The sequence below is a fragment of the Aedes albopictus genome, chromosome 2 (genome assembly GCF_035046485.1).
Source record: "Aedes albopictus strain Foshan chromosome 2, AalbF5, whole genome shotgun sequence".
NCBI classification, from domain to species: Eukaryota; Metazoa; Arthropoda; class Insecta; order Diptera; family Culicidae; genus Aedes; species Aedes albopictus.
Window position 1 is genome coordinate 391,038,284 of NC_085137.1, and position 20,412 is coordinate 391,058,695.

Sequence of the window (20,412 nt, forward strand, 5' to 3'; positions counted from 1 at the left end):
GCTGAACGTACGGTAAAAAGTTCGGTGATTTTTCAAACCACCGAACGTACTGCGAATCTCAGGGAAATGCATCTGTCAAAACTACCGGAACGTTCGGTACTTTTTACAAATTTACCGCAAAAATCGCAGAACGTTCGGTGTGTTTGTTTACAAATGAATTCTCAATATCACTGAACGTACGGTAAATTTTACAAATTTACGGCGATTTTATGCGAGCACAAAAAACAATATTTTCATAAAAAACGTCGATGATTGGATTGAATACATGACCTTCTGATCAGGAACCACACTTGCTGCCACTGTACAAGAGAGTCTTGCTTGGAGATGATGCGCAAATTCTAATAGAACTGATGCTCGAAGCTGCCGGCGTGGCTGTCAAACGCATTTTACAGTAGTACGGTAAAATAGTCCCATCGCCGATCTGTTCGGTAAAATATTCACAGGTCGCCTGTAAATTTGTCTGATTTCACCGGTTCTTTGGTGATTTCTTAGATTTCACCGATTTTCTCCTGCAATTTCATCGATTTCGCCGTAATACTGTAGTTTGCTTGTTTGCAGACCAGTTTCGGTGATTTTTTTCACCGAATACTGTAATTTATTCTAAGTGTGCAGATTGTTATTTTGTGTGGTATACTCATAGAACCATATTTTCATTAATACTAAGCATTTACCAAATTTCTTCAAGCTGTTCTATACTTAACTATATTGAGAAGATTTCATAGAAGAACCGGAATAAAAAGACCAACCGTGCTTCGAGATAGAGCATTTTGGACGTTTATAGTTAATTTCCGATAGAGGAATCCCTGGAAGAATCCCAGACGAAATCCATGGGGGAATCCCTAGAGGAATTCCCGGAGGAATCTTTGGATGAGAAATTCCTGAAGGAAACCATGGTGGAATTCTCGGAGAAATCCCTGGAAAATTTCCTGGAGATATTCCTGGACGAATTTCTGAAACAATTTCCTGGAAAAGTTGCTGAAGAAAATTATGAAGCAATACCAGGATGAATTCCTGGTGGAATCCCCGGAGGAATTCCCAGAGGAATCCATAAAGAAATCCCTTGCGGAATTTCTAGAAGAGTTCATGGAAGAACTCCTGGAGGAATGCCTGGAGGATTGCCTGGAGGAATTTCTGTAGGAATTCTAGACGAATTACTGAAAAAAACCCCAAAGAAATTCCTTGAGGAATCTCTGGAGGAATTCTTGCGAAAATCTAAGGAGGATTTTTTGGAAGAGTTCCTGGAAATTGCCGGGTGGAATTCCTGGGGAAATTTCCGGGTGGAATTCCTGGGGAAATTTCCCGGAGAAATTGTCGCAGAAATTTCTGGAGGAATTACTGGGGGAATAGTTTGATCAATTTCTGAAGGAATTCCTTGATCAATTCCTGGAGAAATTTCTTGATCAATTCTTGAAGTAATTCCAGGAGTGACTCCTGGAAGAATTCTTGAAATTATTCCTGGAGGAGTTCCTAGAGGAATTCCTAGATGAAAACCTGGAGAAATGCCTGAATGATTTCCTGGAGGAATCCCTATTTTTTTTTTTTTTTTTTTTTTTTTTTTTTTATAGAATGAGGAAACCTGTTGGTTAGCAACACCGTAGGAAAACCACATTCTGCACTACCTGACCTTGCTCCGCTGCACGCCCGTTAGGGATTACTTCGTAGAGGAGGGGGGGGACTGTGCTTTCGCACTCTCGCTCATCTGTCAGCCATCACACTCGGCATATCTCTAGGGGGCCAACTCGACTAACTGTTGGTCGGCCCGCCATTTCCTTTGGAGGTGGAGCACGATTGTGGATACCGTGTTCGACACGACATTCCACTCGTCCACCCCCGTACACATCCTCTCAATAATGTTATCGGGAGTAGTATCCCTGCCGCATACCTCTAACATGCTCGACCTCTGCTCCGCAAAACGCGGGCACTCGAAGAGTACATGTTCCGCCGTCTCCGCCCTGTTTGCACACTCCGGGCATGAGGGTGAGTTTGCATGCCCGAACCTGTGCAGGTACCACCTAAAGCACCCATGGCCCGACAGGAATTGTGTCAGGTGAAAGTTCACTTCGCCATGGGGTCTACACGTCCACCGGGACACGCTCGGTATGAGCCTGTGTGTCCACCTACCCTTTGTTGAAGAGTCCCAGACTCTTTGCCATTTCACCATAGACGAAGTTCTGGCGTTTCGTCGCGCACCTCTCGTACCTCTTTCATCGTAGCACTCAACATCCTCGGCCAACACCAGTGCTATCGGCATCATGCCCGCTAGCACGCATACCGCGTCTTTCGAGACAGTCCGGTATGCACTGGCCACCCTGAGGCACATCAGCCTATGTACACTCTCTAGTCGGTCAACATTCCTCTGCAGCTTGAGCGCGTTCGACCATGCGGCGGCGCCATACCGTAGTATGGACACCGCGACTGACGCGAGCAGCTTCCGCTTACTCGAGACAACTGCCGAACTGTTTGACATCATCCTAGACAATGCCATAACCGCTACACTCGCCCTCTTACAAGCATACTCGACATGACTACTGAAGCTCAACTTGTCGTCGACCATGACTCCAAGAAGCTTCAGTGAGCGACAGGACTCGATCGAGCACCCGCCCGTGGTGACCACTGCCTGCTGTGCAGACAGGCGGTTGTTCACCACCACCACCTCTGTCTTGTGGTGTGCGAGTGTCAGTTGCCTCGACCTCATCCAGCCCTCCACTATGTCAATCGCATGCGCTGCCGTCAATTCCACCTCTTCGAGCGACTCACCGTATACCACCAGGGTAATGTCATCGGCGAAGCCAACCAACTTTACCCCCGGTGGTAGTGCTAGCCTCAGTACTCCATCATATGCCGCGTTCCACAGTACCGGACCCAAGATGGATCCTTGCGGTACACCTGCAGTGACATTGTACTGTTTTTGGCCTTCCTCGGTGTCGTAAATCAGCACCCTGTTCTGGAAGTAACTACCCAGAATGCGCCTTAGGCCAGCCGGGACACCTAAGCGAGATATGGCGCTCTCTATGGCGGCCCAGCTTACACTATTGAAGGCGTTTCTAACGTCTAGCGCTACGATCGCGCAGTACCGTATGCCTCTCCTCTTTTTCTGCAGCGCAATTTCGGCCAATCCAGTCACCGACCTAATGGCATCCACTGTCGATCTACCTTTGCGAAACCCGTACTGGCTGTCTGAAAGCCGCGCGTTGTCCGACCTCTCGGTATAGACCAATAACCTTGACAGAATGATCCGCTCTAGGAGTTTCCCGGCCGTGTCTAGGAGGCAAATTGGTCTATAAGAGCAACATTAACGGCGGCTACTATTCGAGCAACCCGCGCAGCGCTACCATTTTGACTTAACCACCCTTTTCCACACCGGTAGCAATCAAATCAGTCACCTTGATTCGTATCGGGAGGGCTGTCATATTCCCATATAATTTTTAGCAGCGCAACTGTTCCGCTACTATATTTGGTCACCCACCCATAGCGCTACTATTTTGCGAGCGCATCCAGCAGCGACCGGTAAAGTTTGCTGCAATGATGGAGGGCTGCCAAACGGGGTATAGAAGCGCACCGTTAAAGGTGCTCTAAGCCGACGGGTCGCCTGGTGGCTTCCCGTGCTTGGGCAGTAGAACCAATTTTTGCCTTTTCCACCTCTCCGGAAACTCGCCTCTATCCAAGCATCTCTGCATAGCCGATCTGACCATGTCAGGGCTAGCCTCGATGGCCGCTTTAATAGCCACCGTCGGAATGCCATCCGGGCCCGGGGCCTTGTTCAGCTTAAGTGATTTCGCAATTGCGGCTAACTCCTCATTCGTCACTGGGGGAACCTCACTCGGACCAGGATGGTCTTGTGGTGTGGGTGCCCATGGTCTCACCTCGTGGTGCGGGAACAACGTTTCCACAATCCTCTGCAGCATCGCGGGAGAGCGTTCCGGTGGTGCAGATGTGCCTTTCGTTTTGCACATGACTACGCGGTATGCATCTCCCCAGGGGGTTGTGTTGGCCGTCTGACAGAGATCGTTGAAGCACGCCCGCTTACGCGCCTTGATCTCTTTGTTCAGTGCCAACTTTGCCGCCCTGTATGCCACCTCTCGCTCCGCTCTCGACTCATCGGTCAGGGCTCTCTGCATCCTTCTCCTTGCCCTGTGGCAAGATGCACGGAGCTCCGCGATTTCTTGACACCACCAGTACACCGGTCTTCGTCCATTCCTGGGTATGGATCGCCTCGGCATTGCCGCATCACACGCTCGTCTCAAGGTACCAACTAGACCGTCGCTAGACAAGTAGTCTGTAATCTGCTCCATGAGCATCCGCTCCACAAATGCCGGCTTATCGAAACTCGAGGTTAGCCATCCTCGGTGAGTGTCGCTTATCCTCGACTGCTGCCGTCTACCGCCCTGTTCGATACAGTAATCGCCAGGTGATCACTATGCGTGTACCCGTTATCAACTCTCCAGTCTGAGCTAGGGTTAAGCCCTGGGCTCCAGAAGGTCACATCAATGATGGACTCCGCACCGTTTCTGCTAAAAGTGCTTACACTGCCGACATTCGCGATCTCAACGTTCAATCCCGCCATAGCTTCGAGTAGAGCCCAACCTCTCTCGTTCGTAGAGCGACTGCCCCACTCGACCGCCCACGCGTTAAAGTCCCCACCGATGACCAAGGGGCTCAGTCCAGCTAGAGCGCTTGACAGCGAGTCTAGCATGGACGAGAACTGACCTATCGGCCACCTAGGTGGGGCATAGCAGCTGCAGTAGTAGACTCCGCCGATCTTCGCAATCGCGAAGCCCTCGCACGTCGTGGAGATTATCTCCTGGACCGGGTACCGACCGGTCGTACAGATCGCCGCTTTCTTGGCCTAATCCGCAACCCAGTTCTCGTTATTGGGGGGGGATGCGGTATGGGTCCGAAAGAAGCGCGATGTCTATACTCGACTCCGAGGCGGATTGCCACAACAGCTGCTGCGCGGCTTCACAGTGATTCAGGTTCAACTGTGTGACTTGCGTCATTTTCGGCCGTTACGTCCACTTGTGCTTGGGCACTTAGGCCCACCCGTCACATGGCCCTTGTTCGTCGTGCAAATCAGACACTTTGGCGCCGATTTACACTCCCTGACGAAGTGGCCTTCTACTCCGCATCTTCTGCAGAGCTTGCTCCTATCCGGGCCTTTGCATGCCCACGACTTGTGGCCTCGTCCGAAACACCTGAAGCACACTTCCGGCGGCTCACCTACACTGAGCGGGCACTCCGACCATCCGACTTCAACCATGCCCTTAGCAGTCGCTTTCTTCGCTTCCCCGACTGGAAGCTTGATCGTCGCGATCTGCGTACCTGCCGGGCCTCGCCTCATGCGGATCGATGCGCATGGCGCGTCCACATTACGCTGCTGTTTAAGAACAGCAGAGAGCTCCTCCGCGGTGGTGATCTCATCCAAGTTCTTACACTGGATGGTCATCTCCGGCGTCAGAGCCCTCACCCGCACTTTTTCACCAAGCACCTCTTGTGCTAGAGCCGTGTAGGAAGCAGGGGCGTACAATTTCGTTTCAATGATACACTTTCATGCAACATTTGAATGAGTCACTTCAAGTGTTTCATACATTTTTCTAATGACTCGGTCGCTAAAAAAAACTTTTCCACTCATCGTAGCACTCGGTAGTCTCCCACCCGGTCGCATTGCTTGTGCTTCACCCGTCAGAGCATTAGTGTCTCACTGGTGCGCGCTAGTCTCTCAATGGTTGCGGGCGCCGGTTAATTGGATTTAAGTGGTCGAATTTGTTATCCTCTTTCATAAAACATAATTATCATTCTATTGGCGTGCACCACTATTTAAAAATGTGGTTTAAATAGTGTTTTTAGCATGTTGAAGTATTTCAATGACTCATAAATGAAACGAAAATCCAAGTGTATCATCCCATGTTTCATACACACTTGTTTCTGTAGCAGCAACGAACGAGTGTGTTGCTGGGTGAGAGATGAAGCATCACAGCAGTCCGTTCGCATGGGAAACGATTTGCTACAGTCGTCGTACGTCATGTTTTCCTTTCGAAATTGCACGACCCTGGTAGGAAGAGCCCTTGTTAACGGCATTCTTCTTCAGCTAGCATCATCTCTCCAGTCCTAGTGCGCCGGATGCTTTTAACATCCGCACCTAGTCCCGAGAGACGATCCTCGCTCCGCATAGCCCGCAGCACATCTGCGTAGCTATTGCCCTCTGCTTTGAGCACCAGTGCGTCGCCTTTCGTACGCTTACGCGCCGGCTTCGCCTTGGTTTTGCTCAAAACCTTCTCTCTTTCTACGCGCCCTCTCTTGCCAACCGTGATCCAAGGGTTCACCTTCCCTTGGACCGGTTGGTCACTGCTACCGCTCTTAGCAGTCTCGCCTCGGGGTTTCGGCTCTTTGCCCCGAGCCCGTTTCGCTTAGCGTTACTCGCACTACGCGGGCGTTTGCCACTCACCGGCCGCTCCACATCCATCGATCTCGGCCGTTTGGTTTGGGCCGAGATTTTTCCACTCTCTGCAGCCCCACCTGGCTGCACCTTGCACACACTCTCTGTGGAGGAGCGGTCCGTTTGCGTGGACCTCTCCTCTCTACCCGCACTACGATCAAACAGGAGATCGTACTCCCTCCGGGCCTGGGCGACCGAATCGCGGAGCCTCAGCAGACCTTTTTTAAGGTCTTTGCTGATGTTGTTCCGCCCACTGGTGTATCCGATCAGCTCGTCGAGCTGTTCGGAGACCACCAGCAGCTTCGGAAGTCCATCCCTATTGCGAGTCAGCGCACGCGTGAGCTCTGCTCCACTCATCTGCGTGTCCTCTATTGCCGACCCGACCCTCGGAGTGCCGTACTCCGACACTTGCGGGGATTCTACCCTCGACGCCTGCGTTGGTGATCTGACCAGTCCGCTTTTCGCGAACGGGTTGATCACCTCACCCTCCACGTTCTCAGATTCCCTAATTAGATACGTTTCCATCTCTGCTGTAAGGGTCCCCCTTAGAGCCGCTATCCCTCACTGCCACTGAAGTAGTCGCCCAAGGATCCCGGTGGTTATCTATGCAAGCAGGGAGGCCACCCACGGGTTGGCACAGGCCCTTATGGGACCTGAGCTCAGAGCCAGGATCGGCGCAAATCAGGATACTTCAACTGAACCTACCTCCACCCAGTTAGTTTCCTAAGCTGGATACAGTTCGGGAACGTACTCTAAGGCCTTGCCAAGGTTTTATGGGACGGAAGGCGGCTCCGACATTAGCCCATCCGTCGTTTCAGGTCAGTGTCACCCGGCCCTACTAAGAGGATAGAATGCCGTCACCACCAGCACTCCTCTACTCCGCGGTCCTCTTCGAGTGTACCATTTCATTGACCAGTATCGTCGCGCGCCAGTATATCGTAATCAGGAGCTTACTGACATCGCTCCTGATGTGCCCGAGGCACCCCTGACTAGGCTATGGCACTTTGGAAGCGGTGCTGGTTCGCTTGAACAGAGTTGATGCTTCCGGATGTGTGGTATTTCTGAAGAGGCCCAGCAGAGCCCACTGCTGAACCCCCGCCACGCCTAGGCAAACTCCGCTTGAACAGTTCGTGTGCAGCGCACATGATGCTCGGTCACCTTGCGATGCCAAAGGTGGTGAGTCCTCACTGATGTTAGAACATGCTTCGCCTAAGAAACGCCATCTTAAGCTCCCACCGATTTCTATGGAGGAATCCCTATAGAAATCTCTGAATGAACTCCTGGAGGAATGCCTGAAGGTATTCCTGGAGTTCTGTCTGGAGAAATTCCTGAAGGAATACCTTTAGCAAAACCTGGAGGAATTCCTGGAGGCATGCCTGTAGGAATTCCTGAAGGAATCTATAGAGGAATTACCGGAGGAATCTCTAGAGGAATTCCTGGAGAAATCTTTTCGTAAATTCTCGGAATAATCCTTGGAGAAATCCTTGGAGGAATCTCTGGAGCAATTCCTGGAGGAATCTCTAGAGAAATTCCTAGTTGAATCCCTGCAGGAATTCCCGGAGGAATCCCTGAAAGATTTTTTTTAGAAATCTCTGCAGAAATTCTCAGAGGAATCCTTGGAGAAATTCCTCGAGTAATTCCTGGAGGAATTTTAGGAGGAATCCCTTGGGAAATTCCTAGAGGAATCGCGGTAAGAACTCCTGAAGAAATCCCAGGGAGAATTCCTGAGAGAATTCCAGGAGGAGTTCCTGAAGAATTCCCAGGAGAAAGAACTGAAGAAATCCCAGATGGAGAAATCCTGAAGGAATCCTATGAAGAGTTCGAAGAGGAACTCCAAGAGGAACCTCTGTAACAGTTCCTGAAGAAATCGCTGGAGGAATTCCAGAAGGAATTTCAGTATAAATCCCGAGAGGAATTCCTTTACGATAACAGAATTCACTGATTTTCGAGCTAAAGTGGAACAATACAAGTATTGAGTAAATTGTTTAAATTTTGCTCATTTTAGATTAACATTTTCTTAGCGTGTAAGGGAATCCAAAAACAGTTTCTGGTGGAAGTCTTGAATTAATTACTGGAGAAAGTTCTGAAAGAATTCCAGGAGAATTTCCTGAAGGAATCCCAAGAAGAGTTCCTTAACCCTCTAATACCCAACCCCGCCTTTAGACGGGGTATAGTTTGAGTATTTTTGTAATTTTTGTTTCGTGGGAAATCAAACTTTTTATATTTTTGGCTGATATTTAGGACTGTTTTGTATATCTCAAAAAGGTTTTTTGAGTATTTTAAAGCGTATTTACATTTTTTTTAAATCATTGAAAAATTGATGTTTTGGTCACCTTTTAGAAGTCATTGTTTATTTTGTATTGAATCGTTACAATTAACATATTTTAAATGTTTCCCAAACCATTCTACCCTTGTTTAATAGTTTAAGGGGATCGAATACACTCTAAAATTATTTTCCTTAAAATTACACGGAAAATAAAATTTTATATGAAAAAAATAAAAATAAAAATATTTTAACAATAATCATAAAATCTCAAAATGTTTTCATCCCAAAAAAATCCGTACCCCAAATAGGCTTCCAGGAAAAACATAAAAGTGTGGGGATGTTCAAAAAAAAAAAATTAGAAAAATCAAAAACTGAAATTCACGAAATCGAGAATTAAAAAGAATCATCTTCCAAAACATGTTTGAATCGATTTTAGATAACGAAAAATGATATTTAGATCAAAATCAAAAATTTGGGTATTAGAGGGTTAAGCAATTTAAAAAAAATCCATAAAGTTGTTGCTGAAAGAATCACTGAAGAAAATTCCCGAGTAAATCCCTGAAAGATTTCCTGAAGAAACCCCATAAGGAATCCTGGAAGCAACCCATGAGAAATTCCTTAGGAAGTCCCAGGAAAGCTTTCTTAGTGAATTCCTGGGGAAAATTCTAAAGGAATCCCTCCTAAAGTTTGTACAATTTTTTTTAATTCCTGGATTTGGTAATTTTTGAATAATATCTGCTAAATTTTTCGGAAAGAATTCCTGGAAGAAATTCCTACATTAATACTTCGAAGAATTTCAGATAAAACTATTGGATCAATTTCTAGAGGAATTGTTGAATGAATACATGGAGAAATCCCCGAAGAAATCTCTGAAGGAATACCTCCAGAAATACCTTGAAGGATCTCTGGAGATCCTAAAGGAATCCTAAAAACACTGGAACAACCAATGGAGGAGCCTCTAAAGATATACCAGGACAAATTCGGAGGAATGTATGATGGACTCCCTAGAGGAATCTCTGGAGGTGTCCATGATGGAATCACTGAAGGAAGCTATGAGAAAATTCCTGGAGGTCTTCATCGATGCATCCTTGCAGTAGTACCTGTAAAAAAAATCTAAAGGAATTCCTGCAGCATTTCTTGGAACAAGCCCTAAAACAATTAATATCTGGAACCCCGCAAGAAGTCCATGGAGGGATTCAAGAAGGAAACCATTCTGGAGAAGCACCTTGAGGAATTTCTGAAGGAATCCCTGGAGATGTTCCTGAAGAAATACCCGGAAGAATTTCTGAAGGTGTCGCTGGAGGAATTCATAAAGTAACCCCAATCAGGGTTGTTAACGTTAATCAACGATTAACGCCGTTAACGTTAAATTTTGTCAAAATCAACGTCAACGGCGTTGCGTTGATTTTTATGGCAATTAACGTTAACGTCAACGAAATGCGTTAAATTAACGTCAACGATACCGTTAATTCTAGCGTTACTTTCTGTTACGTACTTTGGGTTCTGAAAAATATGACTCTTCTTAGCCACTTTTTCAGTTGATCATAGTAGCCAAGCACACCTATGTCAAAAATTTTCACTCATTTCAAGTTATCATTTTGGCAAAGTCCAATCAGTTTGATTTCTGAAACGTAACTTCGTGGCCGTGCGGCTAGTTTTACCAACTGCATCGAGCTGGGATTCGATTCCCGCCGCGCCGCATGTAAGTCCGGTGCCTGTAATGTCGTGCTTCTTTGAAGAGCAAACCTGGAATCAATGAACGTTTTGATGCTGCTTTACACAACTTTTCAAGTTTTCAATGTTGCTCGCATTATCTGGATATTAGAATGCAAGACAGAAAATTCCTTGCTGCTGCACTTCCAATCCCCGAACGCGAGAAATAATGTAAGTAGCAAGACTAAAGTCACCTTTAATTGAAATTATTTAAATGGTGGTTTAAATATTTTGAATCATTGCGTATAGGGCACTGCATGAAATTCTCTCCTTCTCTTTCACTCTTACAGAAATTTTGTAAACAACAAGGCCAAGAAACGTCAAAATCCCATACAAAATCAAAACAATGCAGTGCCCTATACTTCCTGAAAATTGAATTTGTTCTAGTTGTTTGTTTTGGATGTTTTTTCACTTATGCTTTTATTCAAAATGACCATGGTCGCTGTAATTTCGTGAAACAACCCCATGAAAAGGCGCCCGTATTAGTGGACTAATAACTCTTCGCGCACTAGGCACAGTTCCAATATGTCGCTTAAAGAGTTGCCACATATAATATTGGGTTAGCTAATGGGTACGAAAGCGAACAATTGGTCAAAATGAATTTAAAGATTCGCATAACTACAAAACTAGTAATATACAAAAAAAAAAGAAAAACAATTAAATGATTCAAAATATTTTCCATTGATGATTTCTGCATTTTAAACTTATAGGAGATAAAGAATTGAGAAACTGGGAAGTAATGACCGAGAAAAAGTATTGATTTCAACATTTTTGCCACCCAAGAGGTCCATCCACAATAGAAGAAATACTAGAATTTTCCGTGTGGGATTTAATATGCATTCATACCAAAATGTAATCTGCACAATCTGAGTTATTTCACTTTCGTTCAACTGGTTGCAAATTCCCACAAATTACTTAAGTTGTTCAAGTCCTTTCATGTTGGATGAAATTTCCTGAAGATTTCAAGTACTAGCAAGTTTTTCTGCCACTGCTCCATTACAAAATCAGCCTCACAAAAAATATTCCACAAATTTGATAACTTTTATCAACACTCCAATATGTATAATTTTAAACAAATAATAAAACTTGCTGCAATCACATTTATCAATCAGTATTTTTTTTTAAATATGACATATGATGCTTGGAATATCTAATAAAAAAATATATTTACGAACGCTCCCAATCCATCGAATTTAATTATTTTGGACGATTATAACAGCAAAAATTATGACCCGCTCAAATGCTCAATCGATTTTCAATCAAATATAGTAATTGGGTTTTTAAATTAAGAAAAATGTATCGATTTTTTGATTTTATAAGAAAGAGCACCTTTTTCTGCGCCACCATGATTTTTTTTTCAGATTTTTAGAACGTTATTTTGGTACCTAATCAATTTCAAAGAGATTTTTCAAAATCACCTTTTGACAGCTGGGTCACTGCTTGACAGCTCCACCCAGTACATAATGCGACGAGGGGTGATTCGACAAATCGCTCCCATACAAACTTCATATTTATTGATTTTTAAACAGGTTCCCGGGCATCAAAATTCATGAAAATTTGGATTTCGGCTCAGTTTGGCATGCAGATTCAGAATATGTAATTATCTCAATAGCGCTAAAGAAGCTAATTAACGTAAGATTAACGGAGTCGTTAACGTTAAATCAACGCTCAGCGTTAACGTTAACGTTGATCAACGATCCTGAAAAATCAACGGAAGACTCGTTGATCGTTACAATTAACGTTAACGAATCAACGAAACGGCGTTAATCGTTGATTAACGTTAACAACCCTGACCCCAATGCATTTTTTTTTCTCTTAGGATGACTTTGTTTGAATCAAATACTAGTGAAAATTTGTGAATATTGGGCTACTACACTCTATAGCAGCATACGGTTCTAGAAAACCCTTTTATATCCCTATCGATGAATTGGATGGCTTTCTCAGTTTTCCCCCTCTTTCCCTATCGGAAACGGTTTTGGCATATCCGGAAAATTTGGAATGTAGTTTTTGTATTCCATGAATCAGAATCACAAAATTTAGTTATTCAACCAAGCTTGTTATTTGGTAAAATTTTATGAAAAGATTGAAGTCGTGCTCTTAGAGAATTATTTCGAAAAATTTCTTGTGGTTTTCGAGAAAAAAAAAGTTTGATAATTATTGATATAATCTTAAATTGTTAGAATAGTTTATTTCTTGAGATATTTTATTTGGAATTCTGAATTATTGATAATCCTGAGTTGGCTCGAATCAAAAGAAAATTATTCCTACAGTTCGTCCTTTACAGATCCAGGATTCCTCCTGGAATTCCTTCCAGGGTTCCTTCGGGGATTTCTCTGGAAATTCCTTCGTAGATCCCTCTTGAAAATCCTTCCGGGATTCCTCCTTGAGATTCTTCGAGGATTCCTCCTGGAATTAATTCAAAGATTCCTGCATAACATCCTTCAAAGATTACTCCTGAAAATCTGTCGGATAACCACTCAAATTTATTTGGAATATCCTGCTGAAATGTGTTTTGGGGATTCGTGCTAGAATTCTTTCGGAGATTCCTTCTGGAATCCCTTCGAGAAGAGGATTCCTTCAGAAAATCGTTCGAGATTCCTTGTTATTTATCCCGGGAGTTCCTTCTGGAATTCTTTCGGAATGCCCCAGGACTTGCCCTGGGATTTCCCTTGGCTTTCCTTCAGGGAATTCTCTAAGAATTCCTTTGGAGATTTATTCAGGAATTCCTAGCACAATTCCTTTAAAATTTCAATCAGGGATTTCTTCGGAAGTTTCTTCAGGGATCTCTCTTCGAGAGACTTTTGAACCACCAGGGATTCCTGCGGAAGCTCCTTCATGCAGCAGATCCTCCAGGGGTTCCCTTATTATTTTTTTAAACTATCCAAAACCGGTGCCCCTATCACATACATTTTTTTTGTAATACTATTTTATTTCGCTTCACATTTTTTTTTATCATTTCATTAAATTACATTCGTCTCAACTGGATTGTTCGGATCCATATCAATGTACTGTAATTCAATTATGAGAGTTAATACCTTAATTGACAAGTTTCATATAATTATGTTCCCGCTTACCTTGGCACATGGGCGGACCTTCATCAACGGTTTGTAGAACACATCTACCAATTCAATGATACCGGTTGCTTTGCAGACGCCGAGTTTCTCTGAAACGCAGTTGCGGAAATCTCTCAACTCGTAACATTGCTCTTCGTTGAGTTTGGACAGGATCACCGTCTTGGTGGAGCTGGCGAACATGCTGGCACATTCCACAACGTAGTCTCCCAAACTTGTCATGCACTTTTTGTATTCTGTGCGATCGAGCCCTGGAATTTCAAAGACAATAGATTACTATTTCGGATTATATTCACCCCCAATCATCTGAAATTATTACCGAAAAAGATCTCCCCATGGTCCTTGCAGATCAGGTTCAGCGCTTCCGGGACCATGTTGAACATGACATCCCAAATCGCCAACTCTTCTTCATCACAGCACTTCCGGAGCAGATCGAACATCGGATTAACACACTGCATCAAGGATTGGTTCAGCTGGGGACAATAGGTATCAAAATATTGAACCCGATTTGAGTCGTCCAACTCATCAAAACCATCGGAAAGCCCGTCGAAATCCAAATGACTAGCGAAGCACATCGGTGCGGACATATATCCGGCAACCAACTTTTCGAACGTTTCCGTCGATCCCGTTTGCTGCAGACAATCACTTTCTAGAGATTCGACCAACTCCATAGTCATCTCTTCGGAAGATGAGGCGGAGGCATTGATGAAGGTGGGTGATCCATCCACTGCAGATGCTGTTGGTTGGGAGAATATAATCAGATGTCAGGCCAGAGACATGCAATTTTTTGAATTTTATAATGTATCCTACCGTAAATGGCCACTGCCAGCGTAACGAGTGTCAACCTCGCGGACATGTCTTCAGAACTGAATTGATCGTTTTACACACATGCTCGAAGACATTTCTGCTTTTAAACCCATTTACTGATAGGCGGAGAGCGCACCAGTTGTAAGCAGTGGGTCGGTGGTTTTTGTGATGTGTGTCGTTCTCTTTCTGCTCTTGATAAAGTGGATTGAAGATTACAAACCGTGCAGAAGCAGTTCAATTTGTTCAAATTTTCTGAACGATTACTCAGGGGCTGTCCATTAATTACGTAAGGATTTATAGGGGGAGGGGGGGTTTGAGAAATCTTACGCGCCATACAAAAGTATTTAGGTTCTCATACAAAAAATCTTACAAGGGAGGGAGGGGGTGTCGAAAAATCACAAAAATCCCCTTACGCAATAAATGGACAGCCCCTCACAGAAAAGTTCAGATCCGTATTATTTTCTTTGGTTGTGATGTGTATACTTTTCCCCGTTGAATATGGTAAACATTTATTTTAGGATTTTCCAATGTTTTCAAGACCTGTGTTATCAAATAAAGGCAAACTTATCTGCCTTGGGTAAAGGTGAATCACAATTGGGAAACTTTTTTCTATCTGAAAATAAAACCTGTTTCTGGAGTAGGTAACAACTTTGCGTTCCGTTGAATCTAAAATGGAAAGTTTGACTCCAAATTGGGAATAATTTGAAAAGACTTGAATAATTTGGTTGATTTGTGGCTTCGTGGTCGTGCGGCTAGTGTCACCAAGCATTTAGTCGCATCATGCTAGGAGCGCGGGTTCGATTCCCGCCGCAGCTGTAAGGAAAAGTTTTCGGCTGTGCCACTGGGCGTTGCATGCTAGTCCGTTGTCTAGTGTCGTGCTTCCTTCAAAGAGCGAATAGCTCACTGGAAGTACTAAACGTGTCCGTGTCTAATTTAAAAAGTAATACAAAAATGCATATAACTACAATTATAAAAACACAACAATGATGAAACGATCAACTGATAACTAATAATATACAAAAAAAAACCCTTACTCACCTTACCGATCAGGCTAAGGCCTGGGTGGTCTCTGCTGTACATAGTAGCCGCCTCCATTCCACTCGGTCCATGGCTGTTTGTCTCCAGTTCCGCACTCTGCGTAGGGTCCGCAGATCGTCCTCCACTTGGTCGACCCACCTAGCTCGCTGCGCATCACGTCTTCTTGTACCGGTCGGATGACTCTCGAGAACCATTTTAGTCGGGTTGCTATCCGACATCCTGATGACGTGACCCGTCCACCGTAGCCTCCCGATTTTCGCGGCGTGGACGATGGTTGATTCTCTCAGCAGCTGATACAGCTCGTGGTTCATTCGCCTTCTCCAAGTCCCGTCTTCCATCTGCACTCCACCGTAGATGGTACGCAACACCTTCCGTTCGAAAACTCCAAGGACGCGTTGGTCCTCTGCACGTAGGGTCCATACTTCGTGCCCATAGAGAACGACCGGTCTAATCAGCGTTTTGTAGATAGCAAACTTCGTGAGACGGCGAACTTTTTTCGATCGTAGAGTTCTGCGGAGTTTAAAGTAAGCTTGATTTCCTACCACAATGCGTCTCTGAATTTATCTGCTGCTGTCGTTGTCGGCGATCACCAGTGAGCCCAAGTACAAAAAATCTTCAACCGCTTCGATTTCATCACCGTTGATAGAAATTCGAGGTGTCGGGCGCGGTGATTCCTCCGCCTCCCATTTGCAATCATGTACTTTGTCTTCGAAACATTAATGACTAATCCGATTCGCCTGGCTTCACTCTTTAGTCGGATGTACGTTTCCGCCATCGTCTCAAATTTACGAGCTATAATATCAAAAACATCAGCGAAACCAAGCAGCTGAACGGACTTCGTGAAAATCGTTTCACTCGTGTTTATCCCCGCTCTCCTTATTACACCCTCTAACGCAATGATGAACAGCAAGCACGAAAGACCATCACCTTGCCGTAACCCTCTGCGAGATTCAAAGGGACTTGAGAGTGTTCCCGATACTCGAACTACGCACATCACTCCAAACCATCGTCGCCTTGATTAATCGTATCAGTTTATCCGGGAATCCGTATTCGAGCATAATCTGGCCTAGCTGTTCTCGATCGATTGTATCATACGCCGATTTGAAATCGATGAACAAGTGATATGTGGGCACGTTGTATTCGCGGCATTTCTGCAACACCTGGCGGATGGCGAACATCTGGTCCGTTGTAGCGCGTTCACCCATGAATCCAGCCTGATATTGCCCCACGAACTCTCTTGCAATCGGTGATAGAAGGCGGCAAAAAATTTGAGAGAGTACCTTGTAGGCAGCGCTCAATAGTGTAATCGCGCGATAGTTCCCGCAATCCAACTTGTCGCCCTTTTGTAGATGGGACACACGATACCTTCCATCCACTCCTCCGGTAATACTTCCTCCTCCCAAATCTTGGTAATGACCCAGTGTAGTGCTCTCACCAGTGCTTCTCCACTGTGTTTTAGTAACTCGCTTGGTAGTTGATCTGCTCCAGCGGCTTTGTTGTTTTTCAACCGGCTTATCTCCTCTTCAATCTATTGGAGGTAAGCGGCTGCAAATCTTTCGTCCTGCACACGTACTCCTAGATCTGTTACCACGTCACCTTCGATGCTTGCAACGTCGCCATTGAGGTGCTCATCGTAATGCTGCCGCCACCTTTCAACCATCTCACGCTCGCTCGTGAGAATATTCCCGTGATTATCTCGGCACATGTCGGCTTGTGGCACGAAGCCTCTGCGCGAGCGGTTCAGCTTCTCGTGAAACTTTCGTGTGTTCTTAGCGCGGTACAGCTCTTCCATCGCTTAGCGATCTCATTCTTCCTGCTGGCGCTTCTTCATCCGGAAGACTAAGTTCTGCCTGTTCCGCGCCAGGGATGGGAACACTCACTTTCAAAGAGTTACACTCACTTGCTATTTTCTCAGCTCAGAAGCGTGCAATCAAGAAACGATGTATGGACGACTTTTGCCTTGTGGTTTTTATCTAAAACTTTGCAGAATAGAGGAGGGGTCGCACACGCATACCAAAGTCGTGACAGAGTTGTAAAAGCGACTCTCCACGAGGTGAGTGTAATTTACATTCACCTCGTGGACAGTTACCTCCGCAGCTCCCTCACGACTTCGGTATGCGTGTGCGACCCCTCCTCTATTCGGCAAAATTATAGACAAAACCACAAGGCAAAAGTCGTCCATACATCGTTTCTTGACTGCACGCTTCTAAGCTGAGAATATAGCAAGTGAGTGTAACTCTTCGTGTTGGCGGGGAAAGGATCACGAAATCCAGTGGGTCACCGGGTTGTCAGCCAGCAGCACAACAAAATCGCCGCCAAGTTTGCGGTTAGGTGCAGCTTTAAACTGCAATTTGATATTTATTATTATTTCATTTCATCAGAATGCAATCATTAATTTACTTACACTTTCGGTGTATTACCACCAGGGTTGACAATCGTCCTTCTCGTCACCACTGCGTGAAAATAACAATAAAACAATCTTCGTCCGAAAGAACAACGGCGACGATTAGCCTTTTCGTCGCCGACTGCGGGCTTCACGACGAAGCTCAATCATAAATAGTCATCCACCAACTTTTTCGTCGTCCTCTTTGTTCCCTGAAAACGAGCGACGACGGACAAGCGAATGCCAACTGGGAATAGCTTTTATTGGCGTTTCGGCACTTACGGTGGTGTGAAACCTCAGTAGCTCAGTTGGTAAGAGTGCTGGATTGGCAATCTAGAGGTTCGTTGTTTGAATCCAGGTGCAATTATTTTTTTAAAAAAATCTTTTTTTTTGTGTGTTGCTGGTGGCAACATTGACTCCGTCGGCTAGACGCACTTGGACGAAGAACGAAACAAAGCGAATGAAGATTTTGTTTTCGTCACGACGCAAGCCCTTCACGACGATTCGCTGGCTTGACTGAGTCATCCGAAGTGGAACGAGCAACGATGACGATCTAGTTTTCGTTCTCGTCGTCGACTTTTTTGGTCGTACGGCGACGATTTTCAGCCCTGATTACCACATCTTACTGTGATTTCTCCTTTCCAAACAGCAAACATTTCATATTTTAGATTAGTTCAACATGTCATGCATGTAGACTTAAGAAAATGTACATCTTTTAGGCACTATAAGAAATTAGGTATTAATTAACATTGTAGTTTCACTAGTATACAATAATTGCATAACTTACTTTTAAGTAGGATGAATAAATTCACTAGATTTAGGTAGAATAATCAATTCAATAGGTTTAAGTAGTTTCTACTCCTGACCAAGTTTTTTTTCGTTGAATGTTGTCTCTGTATTATTATTTATTATTAGTTTCTTGACCATGTCATTGTATCATACTTCTTAACCATCATTGGGGCTACACCCAGCCTGTTGATGAAATAAATAAACTAAATACTCAGTATTAAATACTCAGAATAACTATGCGTTCTTTCCTTTTTGCTTCTTTTCTTATCTATCTATAATTTAGCCCCTGTCAAGCGCAAAGCGCTGTCAGCTCTTGTCATCGCTAGAAGCTCTGTATCGCCCAATGCACTTGCAGTGTTCCCAGCGGTAACATACTCCCCCCGTAACACTGGTCACTAGTTTCTACACTGGTGCATCCAGTTTTACCTAATGCTATACCAACTAACTTGCAAGTTGCCGAAGCCGATGGTTCGTAGACGTTACTTTGCTTTCCACGATTGTCATTATCGTCACAATTACTCACTGATCGCTTACGATGAATTCCTGTCGGCTTCATCCCGAATAATCTTCTTGACGCTGCTTGTCCTCCCAGAGCGTTTCCATAGTCATCGGAACCCCCGGTGCTACAAATGTTGAACACGCTGATCGCATTGATTGGGTAAATCAGCTCTATGTTGTTCTCCTTCGAGCGGTGGTACTTGAAGCCGAATTTCTTCTTCTTTACTTCCGGGTCCCTGTCGGAACACTCCTCGGCCACTCGATCCATGTAACGCTCCTTGTTCGGATGGATGGCACGGGTCAGAACCTTCTGCTCCGAGGTGGCTACCTCCCGTTCCTCATAAATGCAGCTCATTGAGTACAACTTTCCGTTGCTCTGCTCGTACTTTCCGATCCAATATTTGTCCCGGATGTCCAACTGCCGAACCAACTTGTCCCAATATCCGGTCAGGGTCCCGATCGCTCTATACAGATATTCAACGCATTCCTCTCCAGCATCGTAGCTTCTGAGGATGCTCTCGGCGTGTGTGTTTTGATCGTACAGTTCAGACATCGCGGAGTCGTCGCTGTCGGATAATATGGACAATACGAAGTCGATCAGAAGGGGCTCTCGCTGGTACAGCACCTTGCGGAAAAAGTCTTGTAGATGGCTGATCTGCAGTCGGTTGTCGGTCTGTCGAGACGGACCACCCACATCAACCAGCACGTAAAAGCACTTGTTCCCGACCAGACACTTGCTCGAATCCTGCTTAAAGTTCTTGCAGTGCGTTATGTTGTAGGCCTTCATATTGTCATTGATCGGCTCATCCTTCTCCTCGCGACTCCCCACCCACACGATACTGGGACACACAAAGTCCGACGGGATGCGACACGTACGACAGCCCAGTTTAATATTGTTCTCGGAGTGTTTCGCCTGTCGCCACGTCCAGATGCACTTCGGGTAGAAAATGTTACTGAAGTTGGGCAGGATTCCGAATCGTTGCTCGCGGCACGGCTTCTCCATGATCACCTTCAAATAGATTTTGTCCTTGGATCGATGGATGGTGAACGACTGCTGCATGTCCAGCTCGTGCTGTTTGGTACACTCGACGTCGTGCAGCCCTTGTTGTTCCTTGTCGAGCGCGTTCAGACAAAATTTGTCGCACCGCTTGTATATTGCCACATACGGGCACGTGTCCATCATACAGACGCCCCTACTCTCGAAGTATGGGCATAGCACCGAATCGACGTGGACTCCGATCATTCCCAAGCCGTTGCGGTGGTTGTTCAATGTGATAATGACCGCATAGGGCATTCCAGCAGCTGCGATGGCATCTTCTTCTTCCGCTTCGTCATCAGCTACCACACCTGCCTCGGACAAATCCAGTGATACCAGTCGTTCTTCTGGTAACATCTGTTCTGCCTGTTGTACCTC

General features: G+C 45.3%; 2 protein-coding genes across 8 annotated transcripts in view; one reads left to right on the forward strand and one right to left on the reverse strand.

Annotated features, from left to right (window-relative positions):
- LOC109404937 (protein cycle) overlaps positions 1–20,412 on the forward strand; it is a 161,339-nt gene that overhangs the window by 116,865 nt on the left and 24,062 nt on the right. The gene's annotated exons all lie outside the window — the stretch shown is intronic.
- On the reverse strand, positions 12,211–14,515 carry LOC134288406 (uncharacterized). Its single transcript, XM_062853207.1, has 4 exons — positions 14,294–14,515; positions 13,803–14,219; positions 13,487–13,734; positions 12,211–13,420 (listed from the first exon to the last, which is right to left on the reverse strand). Exons 1-4 carry the CDS (start codon positions 14,337–14,339, stop codon positions 13,373–13,375), a joined length of 759 nt encoding a protein of 252 aa, XP_062709191.1. The 5' UTR covers positions 14,340–14,515; the 3' UTR covers positions 12,211–13,372.